General features: G+C 36.4%; 1 protein-coding gene and 1 non-coding gene across 3 annotated transcripts; both read left to right on the top strand.

The window, feature by feature from the left end:
- The first annotated feature begins 7,917 nt into the window (after positions 1-7,917).
- On the top strand, positions 7,918-14,717 carry LOC132640177 (elongator complex protein 1). 2 transcript variants are annotated; one of them, XM_060356656.1, is made up of 6 exons: positions 7,918-8,231; positions 9,111-9,432; positions 10,328-13,361; positions 13,712-13,810; positions 13,899-14,217; positions 14,361-14,717. In XM_060356656.1, the coding sequence occupies exons 1-5, from the start codon at positions 8,070-8,072 to the stop codon at positions 14,206-14,208; spliced, it is 3,927 nt and encodes a 1,308-aa protein (XP_060212639.1). In that variant the 5' UTR covers positions 7,918-8,069; the 3' UTR covers positions 14,209-14,217; positions 14,361-14,717. The 2 variants fall into 2 exon arrangements, with proteins under 2 accessions (XP_060212639.1, XP_060212640.1); XM_060356657.1 differs by lacking the exon at positions 7,918-8,231 and having other exon boundaries at positions 9,289-9,428.
- Positions 14,718-15,438: 721 nt separating this feature from the next.
- TRNAC-GCA (transfer RNA cysteine (anticodon GCA)) lies at positions 15,439-15,510 on the top strand. The gene has a single exon. It is a non-coding gene; the product is annotated as a tRNA-Cys (tRNA).
- Positions 15,511-17,120: the final 1,610 nt, after the last annotated feature.

Here is a 17,120-nt window from a genome sequence, read left to right as displayed (position 1 = left end):
CTAAAGTCTTCACCAAACCCCTATTGTTTTTTAGTCCCCCATTAATGGTACCTGAACATAATTTGTTTTAAAAAAATTAGTCATGACAGTATAGTTACAAAATGAAATTACTGGAGTGGTCGTTGCAACAAGTAGCCTACTTGTTGCAACTACTCACTTAGTTGTTGGAGACAGCTTCAGTTTTAGTCTTGTTTCATCCAACAGCTATAAAATATGTCCAACAACTAATGTAGTTATTGCAACAAGTGGCCTACTTGTTGCAATAAGTAGGTTACTTGTTGCAACAACTCACATTAGTTGTTGAAGACTGCTTCAGTTTGTCTGAGCTGTAAAAATATGTCCAACAACCAAGTGAGTTGTTGCAACAAGTAGGCCACTTGCTGCAACAACTCACTTAATTGTTGAACTTCAGTTTTAGTTTCGGTTTCATCCAACAACTGTAAAATATGTCCAACAACTAATGTAGCTGTTGCAACAAGTCAGTGAGTTGTTTGAAAGAGTAGAAGTTATCCAATAGCTTTCACAGTTGTTGCAACAAGTGGACTACTTGTCGCAAAAGTACGACAACTGTTCTAAATTATTTATACACATTTTTAGCAGTTGTTGCAACAGATTAGTACAAAAGTTGCAACTGTATAAATTGTTCCAAGTGTTGCAGAAAAATACAACAGTTGTTGCAATAAATTCAGAAGCTCTTATACAACATCTTTTGCACTTGTTGTAACAACTATAACTGCTACTGTAAATTGTTGGAAAATTAGCAACTATACCCAGACGAATAATTGAAATAAAACACTATTATTTTACTTACCAAATGAGCGAAAATCACCTATGAAGTAATGCTAGTGTTGCACGAATGAAATTCGGTTTAGAAATTACGTAAATCAAGTGGGTTTTTTTCTTTTTCTTTTTCTTGAGCAAATGTTTTCTAAATGATGAAGAAGAAGAAGAAGAATGAGGAGGAGGAGGAGGAGACACAAAGAAGGAGGAGGAAAAAGAAGAAGAAGAAGAAGAAAAAGAAGAAGAAGAAGAAGAAGAAGAAGAAGAAGAAGCAGGAGGAGGAGGAGGAGAGAAGAAGTAGAAGAAAGAAGCAGGAGATGAAGAAGATGACTGAAGAAGGAGAAGAGGTCGTTGGTGGTAGAAACAGTGCTTTTATTTTTCCACCCATATTAGGTATTTAGGGTTTTATATAAAGTTGGGCCAAAGTGGAAAAACAAAAACTTGGAGGCGCGTCCGAAAATGAGTGAAAACTCGTTAATCACTAATCTAATTTTTGTCACCCCTACTCAATAAAAATAACTTGAGTTACTACAATTTAAATTTGAATTTTTTTTTTTTGTCACCCTTAATTAATTCTCCCAAAAAAGATCAGGGTGCTTTGGTGTCACGACCCAACCTAGGGCCATGACGAGTGATCGAGCTTAACCTGCCCGATAACCCAACTTATGTTACCTGTACTCACTCATGGCATTCAATAGGGTTTATTTAACTAAGTTTGAAAGCTGTAAATAGAATAACCAAGTCGACTTGTAACTTAAAACATCCCAAAACATATTGATACATATACGTAACGTATGACAAGGCAAACCAACGAGGCTACCAATACTTCTGTACAACAAAACAATGGCCGACAAGGCCAAACAGTAACCATGACACCCACGCTGTTCGCAGACTACTAGAAGAGTATGACCATGCATAAGCGACGGGACAGGGCCCCGTCGTGCCCACAATATATACACAAAATCATACCAAGACAGGAACAGTCTCCGAAGCAAGTGGAGCTGTCTGACTCTCAGTGCTGACTCCTCCTAGGTGGCTGGATTGTCGAACCGCGTCCCTGAACCTGCGGGCATGAAACGCAGCCCCTGAAGAAAGGGGGTCAGTACGGAATATGTACTGAATATGTAAAGCCTTACTGAATCATAAACAAGGAAAAACGTAACAATAAACAAGTTTAGAAAGCAACCCGGGGATAACCTGGAACAGTATTTTGAACCGTGCCTTATGGTCCCTTCCACAACTCTAGCATACATAATATAAATATAGAATATACACAATAATACAATAGTCCCTTCGGATTGCCGCTTCCGGCATAATAATGATGGGCCCTTCGGGCAGCCGCTTCCGGCTTAATAAGAATGATGGCCCCTTCGGGCAGCCGCTTCCGGCTTAAGAATATCATAATCCAGCTGATCGGGTGGAACAATAACAACATATATGATGTACAGTATGAATATGTAGTGAAGTCAAGACATGAGTCATCATAGAGTTACTACAAATAGAAGCTGATATATATCGACTATTATCCAACGTACAAAAGACTTGAAAGGCAATAGCTCAATTACCTTAAGAATTCTAACATCAAGAAGTGAATAAGAATCTTGAATCACACTCGAACTTATGAATAGAATTACTCCAAAGCTCATATCATATGTCACTTATATCTAAGACATGCCAAAAGAAGGAAGGGACAACTTTACATACCTTTAGCGTTTATTCGTAACACAACACGTATACGCTGCCCAAAGTCTCAACCTATATTAAGACGTCAAGAATTATGGTTAAGCTACGGGGAGATTAAAACGTATTCTAACGTTAGTAACTCCTTTCTAGATGTTTAGACGACGTTTTCTTTATATGCAACCCAACTACATACAACCAATTCCAAAATCAATAATCATATGTTCAATACCAACCCGGACAGCCCACATAACATTCCAAATAGCCCACATTCACAACATTCCATAACGATTCACATATGGCTACTACATTCTCAAGTTGCTCCTAATAATCCGTAGCCTTAACGTTTTCGTGTAACAACTTTACAACAACCCAAACAACGTAAATACAATATATATTCTTAACTATCATTAGTATTTCCAATTTAAAGAAGACAACATATCTAAAACAGTTCCTAGCCACAACAAGTCCAAAACAGTCCCTAATCAACAACACGCCCCAAAACAGTCCCTAACCAACAACATAAAGGTGCCCGGAATTCTTGCAAACGTTTACGAACATACCAAGCAAACCACATATGATTCTTACACATTATTTCATGTCTCTTTTTTCATATAATTTCAGTAAAATACGACCAGCAGTCACACGATAAATATATCACCAAATTCGTACGCAAATAGCTACATTGTCGACACTATAACCTTACAACAACCTATAAACAATTTTACTTCCAACTCTAACCATCAAATACCTTCATTCCCATCATAAAATTCATGACAAAAACCATCAAAATACCAAGTAAAATCAGTTCACTGTCTTCCACAAAACAGTCCACTACACCAGCCATAATTCAACAAAACAACAACAAGTTCAAATCAACACAACTTCACCATTAACCTTCCAATTCTTTTCACTCTTTTGCCATGCAATCTAGGATAGCCACAACCATAATTAATAAATAAAATTAGTCCATTATCCCACACCAAACAGTCCCTTACGACTTCCACAAGGCCTCAACATCAACACACACACAATTTCATACATGCAATTCACATTTACATATGCACAACATATCCAAATCACCTCTAAAACAGCCCCTTCGGCTATTACCATGTTTCAACACCAACATTCATAATTTTATACATGTAATGTACATTTACATATTCACAACACCTCAAAATTCGTCCTAAAATAGTCCACACGGTTCAACAACATTCCAACACCGGCATTCGAAATCTCATGCATGCAATTCATGTTTACCAAGTTACAACCATGATTCAATATCAACACACATAGTTTCATGCATGCAACTTATATTTACACCTCAAGTACACGTTTTACACCACCCTCAACACATGCAAAAGAAGCTAAACCTTACCTTGGCACTTTGACTTCTCCACTTGGCTAGGGTTTGAGTCTTGAACTTAACTCTTGCTCTTGCTATCTAATGATCACCTTCACGTTGTTAGGGACTTCTAAAGGGTTGAATTAACTTGAAAATCTGATTTTTGGATCAACAACTCAAGCTTCTATTTTTTTTTTTAGCCATGGCCGAATGCCATGGCTTGTGCTTTCTCTCTCTCTCTAGTTTGTTGTGTTGAAGATGGAGTGAAGGAAAAATCTGATTTTTGGTCAACAAATGGGTTTAAATATGATGCACATGTGTTGGCCACATGTCCCCCTCATGGCTTTGAGCCAATCACATGGTCTTGAGCAAAATTTCAAGAAATATCCCACTAGTTCGGCTACATGGCCGAGACTCACTTTCCCACTTCTCAATTTTAATTGTCTATTTTACAATTGCATGTGCATTAGATGAATTAATATTTAAGTGTGTGTAATGAGTCTTCCAACATGTAATAGCATGCCTTCTTAAAATAATGAGTTGTCAATATTAAAATGTATACCACTAGCATGCTTTGCCAATATTAAAATGTGTAATAAGTCTTCCACTAATATTTGTACTAAGTAAAAATCTATAAACACCTAGTCCAAATTTCGAAATTTAGGATTAAGGGTTCTTATTTCGGGTCCGGAAAGGGTTCCGTCTTTAACTCGCATCGATTTCTTCACGAATAATTCGACGTATAAAATACGGGGTCTAACATTTGGACCAATAATTGATTTTGCAGGCTTAATAACATCTTCTGGATATAGCTAGAGAAATGAGAGTGATTGGACGTGGGTAAAAAGTGGGTTAGGACAATTTAGGGTTAAATGAGGTTGATTTTTTCGCTTAATAAGTAGGCGTTTGGCCATGAAAATCAAATATTTTTCACTTTATTTGGAATTTTGAAGTTGGAGTTGAGGATGGAGTTGTGTTTGGTTATAGTTTTTGCAAAAAATATTTGGTTGTTTGAATGTGCTGAAAGTGAAAAAAGGTGAAAACAATTTTTTTGGTGTTTTTCAAATTCCATATACAATTTCAAGTTATATTTGGAATTTCCATGGACAAACGTTAATTTCCAAATAAAGTGAAAACGTTTTCTGGAAAAAAAAATGAAAAATTCTTATGGCCAAACAGGTCCTTAAAATATGACACGTGCCTTTTTAAAAGCTGAAAAATAAGTAGGTGAGGGTAAATATAACTAGTTTTAACGGGTGAGGGGGTAACATATCTCTAAAGTTTGACTGTAGGGTATTTAGTGAAAATATATAACGGAGGACAAATATACCATATTTCTTTATAATAGAGGGGCAAATATGACTCTTTTTCGTAAATAACACATAGATTCACTCACAATCTATACATGTATCAGTTCTGCGGGTTTCTAAATTACAAACCAAACACCGTATTAATTTTATACATGAATAACTTAACTCCTAACGAGCTACCAAATGTGGTATGATATTGAACCACCTCCAAACCAGCTACCAAACGACCCCTAACTTTATATTGAACCATCATGTGTTTATTATACTCTTTCCCTCGATAGATTCAAAGCACCATCTTCTCACTCCGACACAACTATGAAGGTGATAGCTGCTCACATGCTCGCCGTTTTGGGAGACCATTCATCTCTGTGGCCGGTGACTTGAAGAATATCTTAAGCAAAAAGTGTCTAATTGGAATAAATTTTGGGTACTGTAAATGCTCTATAGGAACACCGTTAAATTTAGGTGTCTAAGTGAAAAATCGTGCCAACTTTAAATGTTTTCCGATAGATTCAACCATTATTTAATTTGATGTGAATATGTAGTGTTGTGAGGATCATTGCTCAGACAATTTGTACCTTTTAACCTACTTGTGTACAACGGCGGAGCCAAGATTTTTCACCAGGGGGTTAAAACATATAAAAGAGTAAGAAACGAGGAAGCCAAGGAGATTCAACATCCACTATTTATACATAAAAAATAATTTTAACCTTGTGTGTACATGGTAATTTTTCGCCGAAGGGGGTTTGGGTGAACACCCTGACCACCACTTGGCTCCGCCGCTGCTTGTGTATATGTGAAACAAATTAGATAGTAATGAACTTTGAAACTGATAAGATAAATTTGAACTGAAGAGTAGGGGTGTGCAAAAATCGGTTTAATCGATAAACTGAAGAAAAAATGCAATTGGTTTATCGGTAGCGAGTTACTTGGTTAACGGTTTCTAAACAGTTTGTAAATTTTTTAATTGGGCTATCAGTTCAGTTTCCGGTTTTAAGGTTTTAGTTAATGATTAAACCGATAACCCAATAAGATTATATTAAACTTACTTTTTTTTTTTTTTATCTCTAACTATATAATAGCGGCTTTGGATTTGAAATACAAATCATGTTTACTAAATTCTTACATTCGTTCAGTCTCTCAAACTGAAGTGATGCCCAAATGGATTTATATGGCTGACATACAAACAATATACACTAATTAGCTATTAAGCCTATTGACCAGAACACAAGTCAGTATCACCTGCTAAACATCACTAGACAGTACTTTACTACTCATCTTCTACAATCTAATCCTTGGTTACGTACAATGGTTACATGTTGCCTTCATGCTGCTAAGCTATGAAAGTTAAATGATAAAGAGTGTTTTAGGTCTTCAACATACATATCCCTTTAAAGTAAATCGAAGATTATATGAACAGATGAAAACAAAAAAAAATTAGAGGATAAAAACTGATTAATCATAAAACGATAATGAATATCTTATTGGTTTGATTATCGATTTAGCGTGTTTACAAAAAATTGAATCGGTAATACATAAAATCGGACCGAACTGACCGATAAGAGCCCCCTGCTGAAGAGGAAAAAGCATACCTTAATGATTTTTCCGCTTCAGTTTAATCTTTATCGTGTTTAACTCAAATGGTCCCTTAAGTTTAATACCACGTCTATTTTCGTCCAATTATATTATATTGGGTATTACATGTACTTACAAATTCTTAAATTTTGAGCACTTTTAGTCAAACTGATGGAACATCAAAAACAGAATCTGAACTAATGAAAATATCACGTGTTTTTTTCACGTGGCTAGTCACACAAAAACATAAATTTCGACAAGAAAATCATTGCAGTATTCCCATCTATCAATAATGAAAATGAAAATAAGTCACGATTGGAGAAAAAAATGAAATTGAACATAAGATCTTGATCATGATTGTTATATAGCATTTGCGCAAGGAATAATACATACTCTATAACATTTTTATTTCTTCTTTTTATAATTGTAATCTTCGGATCAACTTACACGCATCTCGATTAATTTCATAAAATACTTATTACCTTCTGCCAATACAAATATCAAGTAATTTATTCAACAACGCTCACCTAATTTTTTTGGGTACGTATGACATTTCTATTAGTTTGTCATTTGAGTTATTAATCCCTCCAGATAAAAAAAATGTCTATTTAACCTTTTTTTCTTGAGTTAAAAAGAGAGTACACTTATCAAATCAAGAAAGAATTAACCTTATTTTTTCAAATTTGTCCATATTAAGTGCTATGTGATCAAATTCCAAATCCCAATACCTATTTAATTAGGGCAATTTAGTCAAATTACCTATTTTTTTAGGAGCTAGTATTTTTTAAGGAGTGTGCAAATAACTAAGGGTGTGTTTGGTATGAAGGAAAATATTTTCCAATTTTCTCATATTCGTTTGGTCAAAATTTTTGAATTTTTTTTTCTTTAGGATGGGGTGGGTGGTGGTGTAAGGTAGGGGTGAGTGAAGATAGAAATGAGATGGGTGGGTGTGGTATGGGATGGTGGGGCTTAAGAGTGTATTTCTCAAAAAATGTTTTTTACCAATTAGCCGAACATGAGAAAATTAATAAGAAATTTACTTATTTTCTACTAACCAACCGAACTTAAGAAAATAAGTAGAAATTGACTTATTTTCCAAGAACACATTTTTCATGAAAAACATTTTTTGTCCTTACCGAACACATCCTAAGTGGACACTTTTTTTTTATCCGGAAAAAAATAATAATTAAGAACTCAAAATTTTCTCTTTAAAGAAAGAAAAAAAGAAAAAAGCTCTGTCGAACTTAAACCCTAAAACACTTTGCATAGGGTTCAACAACCGCTAAAACCAAAAAGCTCACTTCCATCTTCATCTTTGCTCAATAAATTTTCTTCCCAAATTATTGGATTCAGTTGCTACACAAACGCGGTAATAGAAGATGAAGAATTTGAAGATATTGAAAGAAGAATTCTCGAAGCTTCAATTACACTCCCAAGATGAAGTTATCAGCTTTGCAGCATTTGACATGGAACGCAATCGCCTATTCTTAGCTTCCTCTTCAAACTTCATCTACACTTTACACCTTCCATCTTCTTCTCATGTAAGTTTCTTCCAAATTATTGAACGCATTTGATAATCATTAATCCTGTGTCCCAATTTACGTGACACTCTTCGCTTTTCAAGATTTAGACTATGTGAATAATTTGGGAAAAGATTGCTTTTTTAAACAGCCAAAACGAAGTTTGAATACCTGAAATCCTTTTTGCCCCCCCCCCCCCCCAACCCAAAAAAAAAAAAAAGATAAACAATCTAAATAATCCTGTTGTGGATAAGATGCGGGAAGCGAGGCTGAGATGGTTAGGACATGTACGGGGGGAGATGCACTGATGCCCCAGTGCGGAGGTGTGAGAGGTTGGCTACGGACGGTTTTAAGAGAGGTAGAGGTAGGCCGAAGAAGTATTTGGGGGAGGTGATTAGACGGGATATGGCGCAGGTGTAGCTTACCGAGAGCATCACCTTAGATAGGTGCTTATGGAGGACACAAATTAGGGTAGATGGTTAGTATGTAGTTGAGTGTTGTCCTACTTGCCCTTTCATACAAGTAGTTGTAGTAGTATCCTAGTATTTCGACTATCTGCTTTCTCTTGTACTTCGTTTATTGTATTAGTTTGCAGTTACTGTTACTTTCTTCATAATGCTTAGCTATAGTATTTTGTCATTGCTTCTTTTCTTTTGGCATTTCTTATCAGACCCCTTTTTGTCATGCTTTCTCTTGAGCCGAGGGTCTTTCGAAAACAGCCTCCCTACCTCCCAAGGTAGGGGTAAGGTCTGCATACACTCTACCCTCCCTAGACCCCACTTGTGGGATTACACTGGGTATGTTGTTGTTGAGTGGATCCAGGATTTTTGAGTGAGTTCTTCGCATGTAAGTTTGTCCTTACAGAAAAATCTTTTTTCTGACTAGCTTGGTGTCATGCAGAATGCAGGAGCTTGGAATTCCATATCAGATAACCTTATTGATTTAGAGCCTGGGGATTTCATTACTTCCATGGATTATTTAATGGAAAAAGAAGCATTGATTATTGGGACTTCGTATGGACTGCTATTGCTGTATACTGCAGATGATAATATGACAGAAATAGTTGGCCGATTAGAGGGTGGAGTAAAGTGTATTTCACCTAGTCCAGATGGAGATCTTCTTGGTGTAATTACTGGTTTTGGACAGATATTAATGATGACACCTGACTGGGATGTTTTATATGAGATGGCACTTGATGATCTGCCTGAAGATATTGACGTACGTAAGGACTTCTTTCCATATATCTGAACTAATAATTGCGTTTGCCTCTTCAAAGAAGTTCTGTCATTCTTAAAATGCCCTTTTGATGATTATGTCTGCATTTCTGGAATAGTTTTGAAGATCAAATTCTTTGAAATCACAAGCACAACATCATTTTTGCTTGCTATATACCCATGAATGATGACAAACTAGCACATTTTCCTCCATTGAGATAATTTTACTATTGTCTTTTCTAGGTGGAAGCTATAATGTTAAGAGGGTTGTATTTAATGTATACCCATGTTCTTATGTTTGAAGAAAGTTGAACTGCGGAAACTGATAATACTAGTATGGTTTAGGACTTCAGGTAGTGTTCAAAATTATTTGAAAATGATGTGTACTTTCCCGACAGTATTTGAAATTTTGTTTAATATGATAAACGTGTACAGTAGTTGCAGGTAACAAGAATCTCTACTGGATTTTTAATTGGTTGGTAGTCATGTCCAGTTCTTCAATGTATGTGCTAGTTTTCTTATTAAAATGCACTGGTTTTTGCATGTGAAAACATTAGCTCTTGTGGTATTAAACCTTAGCATGTTGTTTTAACTCGGATGGAACGTTGACTCAGGCAAAGATCACTGTGTTAACTCTTGATTTTCAGTTGCAAGTAAGTGAATAAGTCCTCCATTTATAGTTCCCTCTCGAAAAAGATAGTATCAGTAGCCTATTTCTAACACTAAGTATACTAACGCCATTATTGAAGTCTTGCCTCCTCTCGGGTTATTGCAAACATATTTTCTTTCAAGAGTGTAACTTGAATGTACCTTGTCATATTTGTTTGCACACATTTGATGCTTGAACTTCTAATTATGCTTCTGTTAAGAAAAATACTGAAAATAATTGTGCTGTTGATTCAGATGAAGATACTTACTCTTCCAATTATTCGTCGGAGAGCCCAATTTCATGGCGGGGAGATGGCAAATACTTTGCAACATTAAGCAGGGTGAATAATTCTCAGCTCTTGCATAAGAAGCTTAAAATCTGGGAACGCGACTCAGGAGCACTCCATTCTGTTTCAGAATCAAATCCTTTCATGGGATCAACTTTGGATTGGATGCCCAGTGGAGCCAAAATTGCTGCAGTTTATGACCGAAAGGAAGACAGAAAATGCCCATCTATAGTTTTCTTTGAGAGGAATGGTTTACAAAGAAGCTCATTTTGCATCAACGTAGAAACTGGTGCTACTGTAGAATCTGTGAAGTGGAATTGTAACTCAGACCTTCTAGCTGCTGTGGTCAGAGGTGAAAAGTATGACTCTCTGAAGATCTGGTTCTTAAGTAACAATCACTGGTACGTAAAGCAAGATATCAGATACACGAAGGGTGATAAAGTCAGATTCATGTGGGATCCGATAAAGCCTCTACAGTTGGTTTCTTGGACTATTGGTGGGCATATCACAACCTACAACTTTGTCTGGAATACTGCTGTCATGAATAACTCAGTGGCACTTGTAATTGATGACTCCAAGATACTAATATCCTCTCTTTCTCTATCTCTCATCCCACCACCTATGTATCTCTTTTGTTTGAATCTTCCCTCTGCCATTCAGAGTATGGCATTTTGCTCTAAAAGTTCTATGAATCACCTGGCTGCATCCTTGGCAGATGGCAGATTATGTGTTATAGAGCTTCCTGCAATTGATTGTTGGGAGGAGCTAGAAGGTAAAGAGTTTGATGTTGAGGCTGCTTCTTTTGATTCAGGATATAAATCTTTCATTCACCTTGCATGGTTGGATTCACATAAGCTTCTTGGTGTTAGCCATAATCAAATTAGCAACGCAATAAAAGAGTCCTCTAAGGATGAGCTTTCTGTATATTGCCTTCAAGAAATTGAGCTTGTGTGTTCTGAAGATCGTATTCCTAGTTCAGTGACATGCTCTGGTTGGCAAGCTAAAGTTTTGAATAGATTATCTCTTGAAGGTACTGTAATAGGTATAGTTCCTGACCAGGGAAACGGCTACTCAGCGTATGTCCAGTTTGATGGCGGGAAAGTGTTTGAGTATGCGTTTAAGTTGGCTGATGCCAGAGGGCTTCATCAGAAACGTGATGATATGAGTTTTCCTTCATCTTGCCCCTGGATGAATCTTGTGCAAATTGGAGGCTGCTTGCCGCAGAAAGCTTTGCTTTTTGGTCTCGATGACAGTGGTAGGTTGGTTGTTGGTGGAAGGACATTGTGCAACAATTGCAGCAGTTTCTCTTTCTACTCGAATTCTGCTGATCAGACTGTCACCCATTTGATTCTTGCAACTAAGCAGGATTTACTGTTTATCATCGATATTAGTGATATCCTGAAAGGAGAACTGGAGGTTAAGTATGGGAACTTCCTGCCTGTTTTCAAGCACAGAAAAGGAGATGACGAAAGAAACTATATTCAAATATGGGAAAGAGGTGCCAGAATTGCAGGTGTTCTGCACGGCGATGAGTCTGCTATCATAATTCAAACAGTTCGAGGGAATCTTGAGTGCATCTACCCCAGAAAATTGGTCCTAGCCTCAATAATCAATGCTTTGATCCAGGGGCGTTACAAAGATGCATTACTCATGGTAAGAAGGCAAAGAATTGATTTCAATGTTATTATTGACCATTGTGGTTGGCAAAACTTTGTTCAGTCAGCTGCTGAGTTTGTCAAGCAGGTGAACAATCTAAGTTATATAACTGAATTTGTCTGCTCAATAAAGAATGAAAACATCATGGAGACACTGTACAGAAACTATATATCCCTACCTCATGACAGTGAAACTAAAGTTTTAGAACATGGCGATAGCAAGATCCACTCTGTCCTGCTGGCCATAAGGAAGGCTCTCGAGGAGCATGTAGCGGAAAGTCCTGCAAGGGAACTTTGCATTTTGACCACTTTAGCTCGAAGTGACCCTCCAGCTCTTGAACAAGCTTTAGAGAGAATAAAAAATATCCGAGAAAAGGAATTGTCGGGTTCAGATGAGCTGAGAAGGGAACTCTACCCTTCTGCTGAGGAAGCTTTAAAACATCTTTTGTGGTTGTCGGATTCAGAGGCAGTTTTTGAAGCTGCGTTAGGTCTTTATGATTTGAACCTTGCAGCTATAGTCGCCTTAAATTCACAAAAGGATCCGAAAGAATTTCTTCCCTATCTGCAAGAACTAGAAAACATGCCTATAGTATTAATGCGATACAATATAGACCTTAGATTGCAGAGGTTCGAGGCTGCGCTTCAGCACATTGTTTCTGCAGGAGATGCTTACTTTGAGGATTCGATGATCCTTATGAAGAAAAATCCTCAACTTTTCCCCTCGGGACTCCGACTAGTCACCGACTCTGTCAAGAGAAACCAAGTACTTGAGGCCTGGGGAGATCATCTTAGTTTCACAAAATGCTTCGAGGATGCTGCTGCAACATATTTGTGTTCTTCTTGTTTGGATAAAGCTTTGAAGGCTTATCGTGAGTGTGGTAATTGGGGTGGGGTTCTGACAGTAGCTGGTCTCATTAAACTTGGGAAGGAGGAAGTATTGCAACTAGCACAGGAGCTTTGTGAGGAACTCCAAGCACTTGGTAAACCAGGGGATGCTGCAAAAATAGCTTTGGAGTATTGCACAGATGTTAGTGCTGGTATTAGTTTCTTGGTCAGTGCAAGGGAATGGGAAGAAGCTTTGAGAATTGTATTTCTTCACAGGAGAGATGATCTGGTCCTGGAAGTGACGACTGCATCACTTGAGTGTGCCAGCTCATTGGGTAGTGAATATGAGGAAGGTTTGGAGAAAGTGGGAAAGTACTTGACTCGCTATTTAGCTGTTCGACAAAGGAGATTATTACTTGCTGCAACGCTACAGTCGGAGGAGCGATCAATAAATGACCTTGATGATGATACTGCTTCTGAAACCAGTAGCAATTTCAGTGGAATGAGTGCATACACCTTGGGGTATGTGAATTTACAATCTAGGGATTTTTATTCTATTAAATAATTGGTTGTTGTCACAGCATATGTCATGCCATCCTTTCCAAATATTACTTTTCTCATTTTTTCATTTTGTGGATATATACTCTCATATATGAACTGATAACCCTCTGACATGTTGTTTCCTTGCATCTTCCTGTTGTCCTCTGGGTAGGAGCTACTATGCCCTTCAACCTTTTACTAACTATCACATACTAAGATGGGCAAAATGTTCCGGAATTTGTCAATAGGAAATGACTAACCAATTTCTTCTGTTTCCACGAAAGTATTTCTTTTTTAAGTTCAGCTTCCTAATTACTCTCTTTCATAAGCAGGACAAGAAAGGGATCAGCTGCATCTATAAACTCCAAAGCTAGCACAAAAGCGAGAGAAATGAGACGTCAACGGAATAGAGGGAAAATACGTGCCGGCAGGTATGTTATCATGCAAATATCATATTTCTTTCTAATGCTAAGATTATTTTAGTTCCTGATCCCTGTCTTATTGTAATTTGCAACTTAGTCCTGGTGAGGAGATGGGTTTGGTAGATCATTTAAAGGGTATGTCTCTGACTACTGGAGCTAAGCGTGAACTTAAATCTCTCTTGATATGCCTTGTAATGCTGCAAAAGGAAGATATTGCCAGGAAGCTGCAACATGTTGCTACAAATTTTCAACTGTCTCAAATGGCAGCTGTAAAATTAGCTGATGAGGCCATGTCAAATGATAGAATCAATGAACATTTCTATGTTCTGGAGAATTACATCCCGAAAATAAAGGAAGAAATGCAGCACTCAGAGCTTTTCTCTTGGCAGTCAAAAGTATTGATTTGAAATGCAGAGGTATGCCCTTTGGTTGTCTCTCATTTATATTACACTTGTTAGAATAATGTGGGGAGTACGGTTCTGGTTTGGGCTCACAATGGGCCTGTAGTTTGTTATGGTGATGGTACATTTTAGTAACACAACCTTTACTGTGTTAGCAGGCATGTCGTCGATAATCTGAGATGTCATCCTATGGCTGATGTGATTCGAAAGTAACTAGTGAACATACGAGATGGCAGAAATTCTTAAAAGTTTCTTCTCAGTAATCGCCGAGGAGTTCCAAGTTATTGTCTTGTCTCCCAACAGAATGAGTTACTTATTTTCACATCGTAGGTTTCAACTTATTTTAGTTATGTATCTTGTGTACTTGCATATTTCAGCAGAGTGATGGCTCTTCTTAACTATTTTAAATGGTTATGGTTTTCAACATGCGGAATGCAAGTAATATGTTCTCTGTTTTAAAAATACAGCTAATTATCACTGTGAAGAATATAAGGCAAATTGTTTGGACCTTGTCACACCAGTTCTTGCGGATTTCTCGGTTATGAGAAAAAGGGGAAGAATATATGACATTTCCATACAAACGATTCGTCCTGGACTGCATTATCACTGGAAATTTGCTTTAATGCTTGTTATATTGTTCAGTTAAAAACGACAACATACCCAGTGTAATCCACAAGTGGGGTCTGGAAGTGATATTATTCAGTTAATCATATTAAAACTTGTCTACTGGCCTAAGGGGTCCTAATTCATTCAAATGATTTATTCTACAAAACACACATCCTAGAGAGAAAAAAATCGCTCAGCTTTTTTCAAGGACCACCTAAAGTTCCAATTTAAAAGGTGAGCATCTAGTTATCTAAATTCAACAAGTGCTGCAGATTGGAATGGTATCATGGTCAGATATACATATGAAGACAAGTCTACGATGGTTAAAGAAATGAAATGGTTTATGTTGTGGCTGAAGAGCTCACCTGAAGCATCTTTGCATTTCATTCTCTTCATTTTATAGTACAAATAGTTGTATTTTTTCACTCTTAATTGACATCGATTTCTTTTATCGCCCCAATAACAATAATCATACTATATAGATCAGCACGACTGATATTTAGAATCATTCAAAGTGATAACAATCATATTTAATCAACCGTAACTTCAGTCTTCACTAGTATTTTCAATAAGATAAGTCACTATTTACAGTGTATTCATTAAAATAAATTTAGTCAGCTTGACATCAAAGGGTCCATAGCTCAGTGGTAGAGCATTTGACTGCAGATCAAGAGGTCACCGGTTCGAACCCGGTTGGGCCCTCTTTTTTAATTCTATTTATTATATCTATTCTATTTGGATGGTTGGATGGTTGTTACCTGTTGTATTTGTATTGTTAGTTTAAATATAATATTTGCTTTGATTGTTATTTAAATTTATCGTATCCTTAAATTCATTGTTACGTAATGACAAAAAGTCTCATTTTATGTAAGGACCGATTTGGTGTTATCGCATCGTTACCTTATCCTTTTTTCTCATTTTTATTATCTAATAATTTTATTTATCATTATCCTACCTTTTTATGGCAGCTCTATCCTGTACCCTAATTTTCTCGTAGGTTTATCCTTCAAATTGCTGATGTCTTAGATTATGTAACGATGAGAAACGATACAATCTATCCAAACGTTGTGCTATTCAAAACAATACAATACGATACAATACAACACATTACAATATAATTCTATTTATTATATCTATTCTATTTGGATGGTTGGATGGTTGTTACCTGTTGTATTTGTATTGTTAGTTTAAATATAATATTTGCTTTGATTGTTATTTAAATTTATCGTATCCTTAAATTCATTGTTACGTAATGACAAAAAGTCTCATTTTATGTAAGGACCGATTTGGTGTTATCGCATCGTTACCTTATCCTTTTTTCTCATTTTTATTATCTAATAATTTTATTTATCATTATCCTACCTTTTTATGGCAGCTCTATCCTGTACCCTAATTTTCTCGTAGGTTTATCCTTCAAATTGCTGATGTCTTAGATTATGTAACGATGAGAAACGATACAATCTATCCAAACGTTGTGTTATTCAAAACAATACAATACGATACAATACAACACATTACAATATAATACTATACATTATGAAACAATATGTAACAACCATTCAAACAAAGTGTTAGTCCCAAGTCCCCCAACTAGTTGATTTGCCACTATAAATCTTTTACAATTATTGGATTTAATTTTTAGTAAAGTAGCATGAGGTCTAAAAGACTCTATGTGTGTGGTACGCAGAAAAACATTTTCTTGCAAAATAAGTGAATTTTTTTTTTTTTACTTTTTTTTTTAGTTTTTGGTAAGTAAGCAAAGAAATTTTGTCCAAGAACATTTATATGTAGACACTATGGGGGTGGATGCGTTGGGGAGTTTGGGGTGGGGGGTTGGGGGTAGCGGGGATTGTGAAGGGTGGGGGTTGGGCCGGGGATGGGGAGGAGAGTGGAGACAATGAAATTGTAACTTATGAAACTTATTTTCCTCGCTTCCCCTAGGATGTCATATTCCTTATTTTAATATTTATTTTTCTAGATAAAATGTTTTTCAAAATATTTTGACCAACCAAACATTAAAAAATGTAAAATATTTTCCAGATTTCCTCCATCCCAAACATACCCTATATGCCTTTTCCATAAAAATTTCAATTTCCTGGTAACATTAATCTCTTTATAATTGTACGAAGCGCCGACATTCAATAAATGGAGCACTTCAAAATTTTCCCTAATCTTTCATAATCAATATACTTGTTTAAACAAATTAAAGACAAAATTTTCCATAATCTTTCATTATCAATATACATTGTTAACAAATTCAAGAGAACGTACAATCACACCTAGAGGTGTCAAAATGGGCTGGCCCAGCCTAA

Source organism: Lycium barbarum, chromosome 5, assembly GCF_019175385.1.
Source record: "Lycium barbarum isolate Lr01 chromosome 5, ASM1917538v2, whole genome shotgun sequence".
Taxonomy (NCBI): domain Eukaryota; kingdom Viridiplantae; phylum Streptophyta; class Magnoliopsida; order Solanales; family Solanaceae; genus Lycium; species Lycium barbarum.
The sequence above is the reverse complement of the archived record's forward strand: the minus strand, read 5'-3'. Positions and strand labels throughout refer to the sequence as shown.

Coding starts and splice junctions, on each gene's coding strand:
- LOC132640177 (XM_060356656.1), top strand. CDS start 8,070: ATGAAGAATTTGAAGATATTGAAAGAAGAATTCTCGAAGCTTCAATTA. Junction 8,232..9,110: donor ACCTTCCATCTTCTTCTCAT/GTAAGTTTCTTC, acceptor GGTGTCATGCAG/AATGCAGGAGCTTGGAATTC. Junction 9,433..10,327: donor GCCTGAAGATATTGACGTAC/GTAAGGACTTCT, acceptor CTGTTGATTCAG/ATGAAGATACTTACTCTTCC.